The 14,286-nt window shown below is 40.4% G+C and overlaps 1 protein-coding gene across 1 annotated transcript in view; it reads left to right on the top strand.

Annotated features, from left to right (window-relative positions):
- Positions 1 to 14,052, top strand: part of CDC7 (cell division cycle 7) — an 18,519-nt gene extending 4,467 nt beyond the window's left edge. The window contains exons 4-12 of the mRNA XM_015824103.1: positions 1,929 to 2,064; positions 4,172 to 4,265; positions 4,354 to 4,496; positions 5,143 to 5,386; positions 7,153 to 7,248; positions 8,227 to 8,390; positions 10,304 to 10,386; positions 11,302 to 11,451; positions 13,639 to 14,052. Coding sequence (XP_015679589.1) covers positions 1,929 to 2,064; positions 4,172 to 4,265; positions 4,354 to 4,496; positions 5,143 to 5,386; positions 7,153 to 7,248; positions 8,227 to 8,390; positions 10,304 to 10,386; positions 11,302 to 11,451; positions 13,639 to 14,033 — 1,505 coding nt within the window. The 3' untranslated portion in view covers positions 14,034 to 14,052. The remainder of the gene's footprint in view (positions 1 to 1,928; positions 2,065 to 4,171; positions 4,266 to 4,353; positions 4,497 to 5,142; positions 5,387 to 7,152; positions 7,249 to 8,226; positions 8,391 to 10,303; positions 10,387 to 11,301; positions 11,452 to 13,638) is intronic.
- The last annotated feature ends 234 nt before the right edge of the window (positions 14,053 to 14,286 follow it).

Below are 14,286 nucleotides of genomic sequence, written 5' to 3'. Positions count from 1 at the left end.
CGAGGAGACCCACTCTGTGAGAGCGTACAGGTCGGTGGGGGGTAATCTGTGGCAGGAGGCGGTCTCGAAGGTAACCAGGTCCGATGCCAATGACCATGGCATTAGCTTAACGACTCGCAAAAAAAAGATAATAAAATCAGGTCAGTCTCACGAGTAACATGCTTTATGACTTTATGACTATCATAACTTATGACTGTGATAAACAGGCTGCATTATGCTTTTAAGTTGAGGACCTTATGCAAGAATTTCCCTTTATTGAGAAGAAAAGTATGTACCTATGTGAGTTCCTCCTGCAATTGAAGTGGAACTAGCCAGTAGCAGATTTCCCATTTCAAAGCTATAATTAGGTTTGTAGGTGACCACTGTAAGGCTGATCTGTGCTCTGGAACAATACAGGTAGTCCTCAGCTTACAATGATTTGCTTACTGACTATTCAAGCTTACAACAGCACTGAAAAGAGTGACTTACAACTGTCCTCAGACTTACAGCCATCGCAACATCCCCATGGACACTTGATCAAAATTCAGGCCCTTGGTGACTGGCATGTAGTTACAAAGCTGCAGCATCCCAGGTCATGTGATCACCATTTGCAACCTTCCCAGCTGGCTTCTAACAAGCAGAGTCAATGGGGAAAGCTGGATTTGCTTGATGACCATGTGATCCACTTCATAACTGCAGTGATTTGTTTTACCATGGGGGGGGGGGGAAGATTGGCAAAACATTGGGTGCAACTCACTTAAAATCCGCTTTGCTTACAATGGATATCCTGATCCCATTTGTGGTCATAAGTGGACTCTCTGTATACATAGTTGGGAGATATCCAACTTCATGCTTGCTGTTATTTTGACATTATTCAGGAGTATGGCAAGTAAATAGTAACTTGCTTAGGAGTTGTCCATGAATTTTCTTTAGTAGTGCTTTTTTCCTTATCTCTGATAGATTAGAAACCTCTTTGAAGGACAAGGAAAGTAGCTCTACAATAGTATCACATGCATAAGTTGTGTGGCTGAAACAGCTTCAAATTAGGTGACAGGATTTCAAAGAAGGGAGAAAATGTTATTAAAGGAAAAAGAAAAGAAGAAGAAAAATATTATTTCAAGTAACTATTTTTTTCAATACACTTTTTACTTTAACTCAGAGCAGATTTAAAAAAATAAAAATTGTTTAAATTAGTAACAAATCTTGTCTGAATTAGAGTATAAAATGTATTCGCAACTTTAAACTTTACAAAACTGTTAAGATCCCTACAGAAGTATAGTTGTTTTACAGCAGTTTTTTCCCAATCTGGTTCATGGAATAAAGTTCTGTAAAGGTACTATAAGTATCTGCAATTGATGATCTACCTTTATTTTGGGAAGACAAATGAATTAAGGCAGGTGATTTCTTTTCAAAACCTCAGAGGGAATTAATTTGGTGGATACGGTGTTGGGCTGATCTTCTCTCTTTGTTTATTTTTGATACAAAAAGCCAATGTGATTAAATCTTTTGTCAAAAAATAAAAATCTAATATGCCCTTTTCTGGGTAGTATAGAATATATTCTCTAACCCCCTACTTTGAAGACATATAAATCCATAAGTTTGGAGAATCTCAAAAAACAAAGAACAGACAAAATGTTTTGAGGAATCACCAGCTATTTTTAAAAATCCAAGTGTACAGCTGCAGCATAGTGAATATAACCTTCCTTCTTAAAAGTTCATCTGAACTATGTATCACAATGACAAGGCTCATGTTCTTGCAATTGCACAGTACTTTTTAAAAAAAAAAAAAAAGTTTAAAATGGCTTATGCAAAGATCCAAAAAGCTTTGGATGGGGATCTGGTGGTTTAGAGAAAGAAAAAGTTTATAGAAAAACAAAATCGACTGCTAATTACAACTGGAGACTACTAAATTTTTGCTAAATACTGTATATCTATATTATTTTTTGTAGGAACATTTAGTTCTGTTTACTTGGCAATAGGCCAGGTACGAGGAGGCCGTGAAGAAAAAGTGGCTTTGAAACACTTGATTCCTACCAGTCATCCTGTACGAATTGCTGCTGAACTTCAGTGTCTTATAATAGCAGGGTATGTATGGACGTAGACATACACAAAGATCTTACATTTCCACAAGACTCACAATGGACTTCTTGGTATTTAAATTCCTTTGATTTATGCTTTTTATACAGGAAAAAAAATTCACTTCTACCACCTTTGTTACTGCTATTTAACATTCCATTGTCACACATGCACACAAACACACAGAGAGAGGTGTGTGTGTGTGTGTGTGTGTAATAAATATATTTACAGGTAGTCCTTAACTTATGGCCACAGTTGAACCCAAAATTTATGTTGCTAAGTGAGAAATTTGTTAAGTACGTTCTTAATTTACAACTTTTCTTGCCACATTTCTTAAGTGAATCACTGCAGTAGTGATTAGTAACACTGTTGTTAAGTGAATCTGGCTTCCCTATTGAGTTGGCTTGTCAGAAGGTCACAAAAAGGGATGATGTGACCCCAGGACACTGCAACTGTCCAGATAGAGTACAGAGAAGAGCAACAAAGATGATTAGGGGACTGGAGGCTAAAACATATAAGGAGCGGTTGCTGGAATTGGGTATGTCTAGTTTAATGAAGAGAAGGACGAGGGGGGACATGATAGCAGTGTTCCAATATCTCAGGGGCTGCCATAAAGAAGAGGGAGTCAAGCTATTCTCCAAAGCGCCTGAAGGCAGGACAAGAAGCAACAGGTAGAATCTAACCGAAGAGAGAAGCAACCTAGAACTAAGGAGAAACTTCCTGACGGTTAGGACAATTAACCAGTGGAACAACCTGCTTCCAGAAGCAGTGAATGCTCCAACACTGGAAGTTTTTAAGAAAAGACTGGACAGCCATTTGTTCGAAATGGTATAGGGTTTCCTGCCTGAGCAGGGGGTTGGACTAGATGACCTCCAAGGTCTCTTCCAACTTTATCATAATATTATTATTATATTATTATATTATAAATGGGAATCAGTTTTCAAGCGTCCGAATGTAAATCATGTGACCACGGGAATGCTGCAACGGTCACAAGTGTGAAAAATGGTCATAAGTCACTTTTCAATGCTGTTGTAACTTTGAACAGTCAGTAAATGAACTGTTGTAAGTCAAGGACTATCTGTATATATAAATGGACCATGGAATAATATATAGATACTATATATATTATCTCATTTATTTCATTTCAACAGGACTAAAAAAAGTGACTTATGACCGTTTTTCACATTTACGACCGTTGCAGCATCCCCATGGTCACATAATCCAAATTCAGATCCTTGGCAACTTGCATGTATTTATGGAAGTTGCACTGTCCCAGGGTCATGTGGTCACCATTTGTAACCTTCCCAGACAGCTTCCAACAAACTGACAGGAAGCCAGGTTCGCTTAACAACTGCAGCAATTTTATTTAACAACCATAGCAAAAAAAAGGTAATAAAATGGAGCAAAACCCACTTCACAACTGCCTTGCTTAGCAATAGAAATTTTAGGCTCAATTGTGGTAATTAGTCAAAGGTTATCTATATTCTAATACTGAATAGTGGTGAAGTTGTAATGTGCCCTAAAATTATTTAAAGAAATAAAATTGCCAAATAATGATGGCACCACTTAATGTGTGTGCGCACACACACACACACACACGTTGGTTTCTAGGCATATTTTAGGGCATTATATCTAGCCCTTGGAAGATATTGAAAATATCTGTGTGTGTGTGTGTGTGTATACATACATACATACATACATACATACATACATACATACACACACGTTGGTTGGCTCCCACACAGCCAACCAACCCACCTACAGCAACTAAGCCAGCACTCCACACACCCCCACCAATATTTATAGAGAGACGGCAGCTCCGATCACACTTTGCTCGCACAAGCATGAAGCCGAAGACCCCAGCCTGAAGATGACGAGTGGGACCTCATTGAAACGTCGCCAAGATACTCTCAATCTTACACGGGAAAAGACCCGAATACGCCAAGACCTGCATATTGACATCAGCCATTTTCATAAACTTGTTTTTTGGATTTCATCAATGGAAAGCTGTTAGTGTGAAATGGTTTTCCTTAAAGAATAATGAAGTACTTGTTCAGAAAAGATCTGTGGAAACATCTAACAAGGCTACGTTCTCTCTCTTTTTCCCTTTGGGTAGGGGGCAAGATAATGTCATGGGAGTTAAATATTGTTTTAGAAAAAATGATCACGTGGTAATCGTTATGCCTTATCTGGAACATGAATCATTTTCGGTGAGTTCTAAATTCCTTTTTATTAAAAGAATTAAGAGAGTTTGATGGCAAGTTAATGCACGCTTAACTTATTACAACATTTGTACAGGACATCTTGGATTCTCTCTCATTCGACGAAGTAAGAAACTACACATTTAACCTCTTGAAAGCTTTGAAGCGCATTCATCACTTCGGTATCGTTCACCGTGATGTCAAGCCCAGTAATTTTCTGTACAACAGGCAACTGCAACAGTAAGTCTAACCTACCATGTTCTTATATGGTATATTAAATCTAGTAAGTTAATAATGTATTTAGTAAAAAAAATAATTGGGTCACGAATGTCTGGATAAGGTCGAGAAAAATCAAGTATTTATGGTAGATGGGAGGAGATGTATTGAACTCGTGGCCTGCCAGTTTGGTAAACTGGTAAATTTCCAAATCAACTTTGCCACATTTAGCAGACGTGTTTTTTGCATGCACAGTTTTTCAGTAGGTTATTCTCATTCTGTTATTAAAGACGGATATTAAACGTAATATGGTACAAATTGTATATACCGTGTTCCCCCCAAAATAAGACCCAACCGGAAAATAAGCCCTAGCATGATTTTTCAGGGTGCTCGTAATATAAGCCCCACCCCAAAAATAAGCCTCAATTAAGATCGTCAGCCAACCAGACGCATTTAGTACTGTATTTCCCCAAATATAAGCCTTAATCAGAAAATAAGCCCTAATATGTCTTTTGGAGTAAAAATTAATATAAGATCCGGTCTTATTTTTGCGGAAACACGGGTATGTGCTTTCAATATCTGAATAGGATACAAGGAAGAAGTTTTTTAGATTCTGTTACAAGAAAAGTGAGTGTCGTCATTAACTGTTTGTATTTTTAATTGTCTTCAGATATGCATTGGTTGACTTTGGCTTGGCACAAGGAACTCCTGAGACAAAAGTGGAACTTCTCAAAGTTATACCATCCGAAGCTCAGCAAAGAGGTTCTGCATACAACAAACCTTTGATAACTGTGGGAAGCCAAATTGCTTCCCCAACATCAAGGCAGCTCATTCATCAGTCAGCCACCAAAACAGCGAATAAAAGGCTTTCTTCCATTTCACAAACGCAGATTAAACAAGGACACAAAAGAAAGGTTCTAGTTCCTTTTTTTTTCATAATTTTGCCGGATGGATTTATTTAATAAGTAACTTTATCCAACAGGGGGAGATATAATACCAGAATAATATGTCATTCTGTTTCAGAGTTTTTGTATTTATATGAAATATTGGGGAAAAAAATATCAGTATCTGATATCACACAAAACTGGATTTCATTACTCTGAAATAATTATGCTTACATAATATTCATATGAGAGTATTGTGTATTAATGGGTTCCAGTTTGGTTACTACAGAATAAAAAAATCTGGGTCTGTTCTATTATGTACTTCTTTGTATTAAGCTGTAACTGCTCCAAACATTACACTGAATATGGGGTTTGTCTCAGCAGGTGGCAATATATGATCAACCTAATATGGACTTGGAAACCAAGTTCCCATCTCACCTATGGTGTCGTGGTTGTTATACTGGTACTGGGGAGACCCAGGTTCCGAACCACCTCAATCCCAGCAGCTTACTGGGAGACTTTGACCCAGGCAGCTTCTCAATGTCTCACAGATTGGTCAATGGGTTGATTATATGTAATCAGGTCACATACTTTTCATGATGATCTGACCATAGCTGGTCCTTCAGTTTTTCCATCACCACTATAACTGAGTCTGGCTACATTATTGCTGGCATTTTCTTCTCTTTCCTTTGCCTTTCCCAGCATGAGGGTTTTCTTCAGAGATCTAGATTTTTCACATAATGTCTCCAAAGTAGGATAATTTGAGCCTGGTCTTTTGTGCCTCTTTGGGTTGATTTGTTCAGTTACGCGTTTCCTTCTTTTCTTGGCTCTCCGTGGTTTTTCAGAAGTCGCCTTCAGTGTTAATGCTCAAAAGCATCAATACTGGTTTAGTCTTGCCTCTTCAGAGTCTTAACTTTCGCTTTCGTAGAGTGTGGCATGAAGTACCGTTAGCTCAGGGGACCCCAACCCCCCGGGCTGCAGCCCAGTACTGGGCCGTAGCCCGTTCAGAACCGAGCCGCGGAAGTGGCAGGTGAGCACATGCAACTCCATTTGCGCGAGCAGTGGGTGAGCGCGCACACGGCTCGATTTGTGCAGGTGGCAGGCGCAGGTGCCCGCTGCTTGTACAAGTGGAGCTGCGCTCTCGCCCGCCACTTGCATAGAACCATCCCCTCCCCCCACAAGCCCACAAAGCCAGAAAGGTTGGGGACCACTGCCATAGCTTGTACAATTTTGGTCTTTGTAGGTATATAGATGCATCATGGTATTTGAATAACTTTTCCAAGACCTTTGTGACTGCTGTACCGAATGCTCGGCTGTGGTGTGTTTCATGATGCTTCTTCCTTTATTGTTGATGGTGGATCCTAAAAGGCAAAAGCTATCCATCGTTCAGTACCTTCTTTGTTAATTGTAAGGTTTGTCCTGCCTGCTGTTGTTAGTTTGAGGTTTATATTTAATATTAGTCCTATTTTTTACTGTGCTCCTTGATTTGTATTATTAGATCTTGCAGATCCCTCACATTTTTGGCTTTAAGGATAATGTCATCAATAAAGCACAGGTTTATTCATGTTTCTTCTTCCAGTTTTAAAACCATGCTAATTTTCTACTGTCTCACAGGGATATTGTTGAAAAATCGGAGGATGGAGCAGTCTGTATTCTGTCATTCTGTATCCTGAGTAAAAAACAGGATAATTGATAAATACAGTTCTTTCAGTATTTGCTCATTAACTTAAAGACTGCACTGCTATGAATGCTGCATTAGAGATAAGAATTCTCATTGTCCTTTCTTGACATCACAGGAGGATCCAGACTGTCATTCTGTTCAGCGTTCGGTTTTTGGGGAGAGAAATTTCAATGTGCGAAGCTCAGCATTTCAAGCCCGTTCCACAGTTAAAGTAAGTATTCTTATCCCAGAGGAACATATTCAGAGGTCAACCACCATTCATTCGTTCAGTGACCAAAGTTACAGCAGTGTTGAACAAATGGTATTTCTGTCCAGTCTCCCAAATTACATCCATTGCAGTTTCTCTTTGGTCATGTAATCAGTACTGAGCGCTAGGCAGTACAGGGGTGCTTTAACTTCTCTCACCTATCTATCTCCCCTCCCATCTCTGCTCTGTACTCCACCACCTCTGCCAGCCCTATTGCCCTGTGCCATACCAACTAAGTGGTTGGGGCGATGGAGGCTTTGCACTGGGGATCTGGCTGCAGCATGGGGTTTGTGGCAGTACTTTGCAGTGGTAGCAGTGCTAGCGGTGCTGGAGCTGAGTTATAGGCTGGGGGTCATGGTGGCTGGCCTTGATTGGTAAAGGTCCAGGGCGGTACTTTAAATCCTAGCGGCATTTTGTAGGATAGCTAGAAGGGAAGAGATGAGGGGAACATGGGTGGATGGGGTTCAAGAGGTGTCGTAGCCTCAGGACTGGTAGGGAGCAAGCCAGGAATGGCTTGAATCAGGGTGAATCCTCACCTAATGGCCGGATGGGATTCAGTTAATACAAGGACTGCCATGATTGTTGCCACTGAATGATGCAGTCATGTGATGCCGTGCTGTACAACTGCATAGCTTAATTCTGGTCCCAATTACCATCATCAACCAAGGAATACCTGTATTTATAAAACTTGGAAGCCTGGACTAGTTGAGTTCTGCTAAGCAATTAGGGAATAGGAATGGCATTTTATTTGTAATGTTTTTTTAATCCATGTAATTTGATACGTTTTCTCGAGTAAGTTTTTTTATTTAGCCCTTTTTTATATAGTTGTGTATTATTAGTGCAGTTAACCATTACAAGTCTCATGAAATAAATCAGCACACCTATTCTGTGTTTGAATATGCCTTGCATTAAAATGCAAGTTTTATTTTACTGCTCACAAAGCAACCCAGGATAATGGATATTCCAATGAGGAAACTGTCGGTGAAGAAGAAGACAACTTCAGTTGTAAATAATGGTTTAGGCAAGAAAGCTGCCAGCAGCACCCCAGCTCACTCGACCTGTGACTGTTACGCAAAAGATAGCGTCTGCACCATTTGTCTTTCAAGGTAATTCATTATGGATGCAGTAAAAGTATTTGCTCTGTTGCCAAGCAGCATTAAAAGTATAGATAAATGAGTGGATTAGCAAGCACATGCTACATTTAGAACCTTGAAATGTAACAGTAGAAAAAAATATCAAACACTTAGTTCACCCACATGATTTTATAATGGCGTACACTTTCAGTACAAGAATTCTCAACACCAACAAAGACTTGAGCCCTTTCCAGTTTCCATCATAGAAGTGTCAGTTTGGGAGGATGTCAGATATAGAATGCATAAAGAAGTAGATTTATTATCTACTTGTTACTCCTTCCTATATAAACTGATTTAGTTAGTATCAGCTAGATCAGGGGTGGCGAACCTATGGCACGGGTGCCAGAGGCGGCACTCAGAGCCCTCTCTGTGGGCACGCGTGCCGTCGGCCCAGTCCTAGGCCTTCAGCTGGGTTTTATAAAACCTTTTCGCTTTAGGCCTCCTCTGCCGTGTACAAAAAAAAAAAGGTTCAATCAATCAGTCAATTTCAACTTCTCGTGGAAAAAAAAAAGACCTTGCAAAGTTGGAATTGATTGATTGAACTTTTTAGTCCCACCCAGTCTGCCGTTACCACCATAGCCACGCCTACCCAATGGGCCACGCCCACCCAATGGGCCACACCCACCCAGCACCCGACGATGCATAAGTGGGTTTTGGGTTGCAGTTTGGGCACTCGGTCTCTAAAAGGTTCGCCATCACTGAGCTAGATAGTTCATACAAGTATCAAAACAACAATCGTAGACATAGAGCAGTAGAAAAAAATTAGCATCCAAGTTCTATAGGATAAGTTTAAATAGATAGGTTCTCTAGAACTATAACGATATAACTACAAGACAAATCCTTTGCAATTCTACTCATGAGTACTATGTAAAGAAACGTAAGCTGTATCTCTATGTATATGTTCCCAATAACAGGAGAAGTAATTATATGCTTTAATTTTCAAAATGTTGTAGCTAGAGAACAAGATATGAGAACAACCTTCCCTAACATAATGTCCTCTGGATGTGATTGGTTCAGTTTTTGGGCTTCCAAGTTAGCGTTTGACTGTGTTGGCAGAGAATTCTGGAGTTGCAATCGCAGCATGCTATTTATCTTGCTAGACATCCTTTAATATCACCATATAGAAGTACATCCCAGATCAGTCCTGCATAGTATACAGCAGTGATGGCAAACCTTTTAGAGACTGAGTGCCCAAAACCCTCCCGCCCCTGCTCTGCCCCCACCCCGCCCACCCGCAGGGAGATCTATTGCCTCCACGGCCCGCCGCAGCAGATTGCCCAGGTGGCCCTGCAGCGCCATGGCGGTCATGCCCTCTGCCCGCACCCCGCAGCATCATCTGCGCGTGACGGGGCTCAAGGGCGGAGTCTTGTCCCCGCTGCCCGGCTGCCATGTCCTTGGCTGCGCTGCTCCACGTGGGCCGCGCCTGGGGGCGACTCCTCTCTGGGGGGGCTGCTGGTGAGGGGGCCACAGGGGGAGGCGGGGCTGGGGCGATGGCGCGCGTTTCCACAGAGAGGGCTCTGAGTGCCGCCTCTGGCACATGTGCCATAGGTTCGCCACCACTGGTATACAGGTAGTATGTGGCCCACCAAGCAGCCTTGTGTGGCCTGCAGACCTTTTTTTTTTGAAAAAAATGTAAACTTACAGCAATCACAAAAAACATGCTGCCAAGCACCAGCAGCAGCTCCAGCATTTCCGCCGTTCCCCAAGACACACAATCATCACTCCAATAATTTCTTTGTGGGCCATGAGGATTTTTAATGTATCCCTATGGCCCTTTGCCCTCAATGAGTAGAGCAGGCCCGATCTAGAAAGTACTTTGGCTGTGGAATGTTCAAATTGTATGCTATTATTTTCTAATTTATTTTTTTTTCCTATTTAACCCCAAGACGTCAGCAGGTTGCCCCAAGGGCAGGCACTCCTGGATTCAGAGCACCAGAAGTATTAACAAAGTGCCCTAATCAAACTACAGGTACAATAAATCAAACTTAACACCAGCTACTAAATCCAATAAACTATTAAAACTATTAAAATGTTCTTTTATTAAAACTTGCTAGCTAAAATAAGAACCTTAGATAGAAACTATCTGTATCTGAAATATTTACTGTGATCTTTCTATTTTAAACAAAAGGGGGGAAGTAGACAATTCAAATGATTTTAGTTTTGTGCTATTTTTTTTTTAAAAGCCCTCGTTCTGAATATGTAATATCCATTAGCATGCTGTCTTAGAGCAAGCATAATTAACATAATAGTCTTGCAAGCAGATTTTTTTTTAAAAGTTTCAAACTGGCAAAAAATATTTAATAAAGCTGTCAGATGTGGAATTTAAGCAGTTTGGAAATGTGAATACTACTTCCACCTGTCTCTCAGAAAACCATCCAGATTGATGCTGTTTCAGTCAGTGTATCTGAATTCTACAAGATTATTTTTTTAAAAAACTTTTCTGCTGCTGAAACAATAATGTCTTGATATCTTTTAGGATCAATACTTTTAGGATATACTGCAATGGGACAGATAGTGAGGAGCCCAAGTTTCCTCTTGAAAAAAAAAAGTCATGTAAATTCGGGCTTATCAGAAACATTTTGCTGTGATACAATTTTGAACTAATTCCTTCATTGGCTTGTTTTACCCTTTTCTTTTCATAAATTGCATCGAGTATTTATAAGGTATTATTGCAGATCCTTCGTCCTTGCTTGGTTCTTCCTGAAGTTCATTTGGGAAAGATTATAAAATGTGAAAAGCCAAAGAAATAACAGCAGTCTCATGTTGAAATATATAAAATAATGCTTTCTATAATATGTTTTGACTCCTCAGATATTTTTTTTTAACGCTGGGAATGAATTGGAATAACTAATCATTGTTACTAAAGTCTTGTTTCTAATTACAGCGATTGACATGTGGTCTGCAGGCATTATATTTCTCTCTCTGCTGAGTGGTCGGTATCCATTTTACAAGGCTAGCGATGATTTAACAGCTTTGGCACAGATCATGACTATTCGTGGCTCCAGAGAAACCGTTCAAGCTGCTAAAACATTTGGTACGCAGGTTTCGGTCATTCTTTTTTGAACCTGTTTGTAACTAATGTTATGATTATTTGTCTGCATGTAGATAATTAGGATTATGTTCATGGATTTCTACATAATTTCAGATAAAACAGCATTGGAATCCATTCATCTAAACGTCAGGGCCAAATTCCTTAAATCATGTCAGACTTCTTAAATAATCCCATAGAAAACAAACATACAAATCAAATCGGAGGGATCCAGTTTGTGAAATAAAAAAGGCTGCAAGCCAACATGTGGCTAATTAATTCTAATCAATGTTACTGGCTCTGAATCACCCCTCCTCGGATCTGCATTCCTCTTTCATTCCCCTTCTCCTTTCCCAGAATTGTAACCAGACCTCTTTTTTGCTGCATTTCTCAATAGTAGTACAGGTAGACCTCAACTTACGTCCACAATTGAGCCCAAATTTTCTGTTGCTCAGTGAAACATTTGTTAAGTGAATTCTGCCCCAGTTTACAACCTTTCTTGCCCGCAGTTGTTAGGGTGAATGACTGCAGTTGTTAAGCTAGTAACATGGTTGTTAAGTGAATCTGGCTTCCCCATTGACTTTGCTTGTCAGAAGGTCACAAAACGGGGATCACGTGACCCCCCAGGACACTGCAACCGTCATTAATATGAGTCAGTTGCCAAGCGTCCGAATTTTGATCAGCTGACCATGGGGGGATGCTGCAACGGTCATAAGTGAAAAATAGTCATAAGTCACTTTTTTTCAGTGCCGTTGTAACTTTGAATGAACTGTTGTAAGTCGAGGACTACCTGTACTCTCCAAAAAGAGACTGCCAGGGGCTTCAACTCCTAGGATGGCTCCACCTGGATGACATTCCTCACTTTCCATTTCTATCTACAGTGTTTAGTTGTAGTTATCAGATGATCATCCAGAGTGATTTGTGCAAAAAAATTTGCCCTAAACATCAACTTGCCACAATAAAAGATCATGATGGGGGGAAAAAATGTTTCTAAATCTGTCAACAAAATCCTATTAAGGCAGAATCAGCAATTCAGTAAACCTAGTATATATTTGGCATTACAGTGAAAATTAAAACAGATAAAAGGAGAGCCACGGTGTCAGTGCTGCTTTTGCTGCACTCCGAAGAGCCACAGGTATTCAGTTTAAATACACTTCAGATACCTGGGGATAACAAATGTTCACCAAGTTTAAAGGTTCACAGATTCCCCCACATCCATCAAAGCCGCAGCAAAAAGTACAGACTCACTGGTGATGGTATCAGTTAAGTCTTCGTTTATATTGTCTCGGATATTATGTCTTGTCGTGTCTTCTGCATCTCTTAATATTAGAGCTGCTCAGCAGATAACGGTCAAACAGCCTCTTCCTTCATAGAGTAGCGCAAAATAGCTCAAAGATATTTTGCGCTTGAAACAGCTGATTTGACAATTCCATACCGAGAACAAAATTTGCATCTCTGACTTGTAAGTCAGGTACAGAATAAAACAGGCTGCTTTGTTTAGGCTGCAAAAGGCAATACATTCACTTGTAGCAACACAGTTTCAAGGGCTTCCAGTTGATGAGGTGAGTACAGCCATGAATTACATAGTTGAGGTCTGGCTAAGTTGTCTCTTGGCTGCTGTATCTTCATAGTCATGCACAGTGGGACCAATGTACGCAGGGCAATCAACCCAGAATTTGACAGTTTCACTTATTTTTTTCCAGAAATACATACGATCATGTGGGATGTGTTCCTTCTCTCTCCCTCTTTTTCTCCCTCCCTCTCCCTCTCTCAGTCCTGCATAGTATACAGCAGTGATGGCGAATCTTTTAGAGACTGAGTGCCCAAAACCCGTCCCACCCCTGCTCTGCCCCCACCCTGCCCACCCGCAGGGAGACCTACCGCCTCCACGGCCTGCCACAGCAGATTGCCCAGGCGGCCCTGCAGAGAGACTGGCTCAGTTTGGGGCAGTACACTTGCGCTACTGACTTATACCTATAGCTGTGTATCTAATACTGCCAATGAATTCAGTAAGAATTGTCTTAGCAATCTTTGTTGTTCTGTATGCTTGCTGCTAATTTTTATAGCCTTGCGGTCCTGTACAATTTTTTTTAACTCTGTACAGTGTACATAGTCTATGTTGTAATGTCAGATCAGGTTGCAGAAAACGGCTCTGCATTCTGAAGAACATTCTAACAAGTGCTTTTCATTTAGGTAAATCAATCCTGTGTAGCAAAGAAATCCCAGCACAGGATTTAAAGAAACTCTGTGAAAGGCTGAGGGGGAAAACTACCAGCTTTGACACTTCAGCAGGTGATGTACAAATCAACCCTTCTCAGGAATTTGCTTTACAAGTTGGAATAGGCAACGCTCCAGATTCCCCCCGTCAGACATCCAAAAAGCACGTGCAATATCAAAAACAAAGCGGTCATGAAGATGGCGGTAAAGAAAAGAAACCTATACAGAAGCCGCCTGAACCCAAAGGATGGGACAGAGTTCCTAATAGCGCCTATGATCTCCTTGATAAACTATTGGACTTAAATCCTGCTACAAGAATTACTGCAAAGGATGCTTTGCTGCATCCTTTTTTCAGAAACATGAAGCAATAAAAAGACTTTTGACACTGTACTGTGTGTGTGTTAGAGTACTATTAGAGTCGGTCACTCTTTAAAGGAAACCAAAAATCTGAGAGACATTATTTACAGCGCAGTGTTGGTCTAGGTGCAATTGAAGTAGTAAATATACTTCTGCTTTTCGGACAGGTTTTTAAACAATTTCAAAGTGCATTTGATTATTTCACCATTTTATGGTGTATTCAGAAACGGCAACATGCAATCTATATAATGGGATTGAAATCTGAGG

This window comes from Protobothrops mucrosquamatus, unplaced genomic scaffold (assembly GCF_001527695.2).
Source record: "Protobothrops mucrosquamatus isolate PMUCROS unplaced genomic scaffold, P.Mucros_1.0 scaffold2118, whole genome shotgun sequence".
In the NCBI taxonomy this organism is placed as follows: Eukaryota; Metazoa; Chordata; class Lepidosauria; order Squamata; family Viperidae; genus Protobothrops; species Protobothrops mucrosquamatus.
Note: the sequence above shows the minus strand (reverse complement) of the source record. Positions and strands in the feature narration are given on the sequence as shown.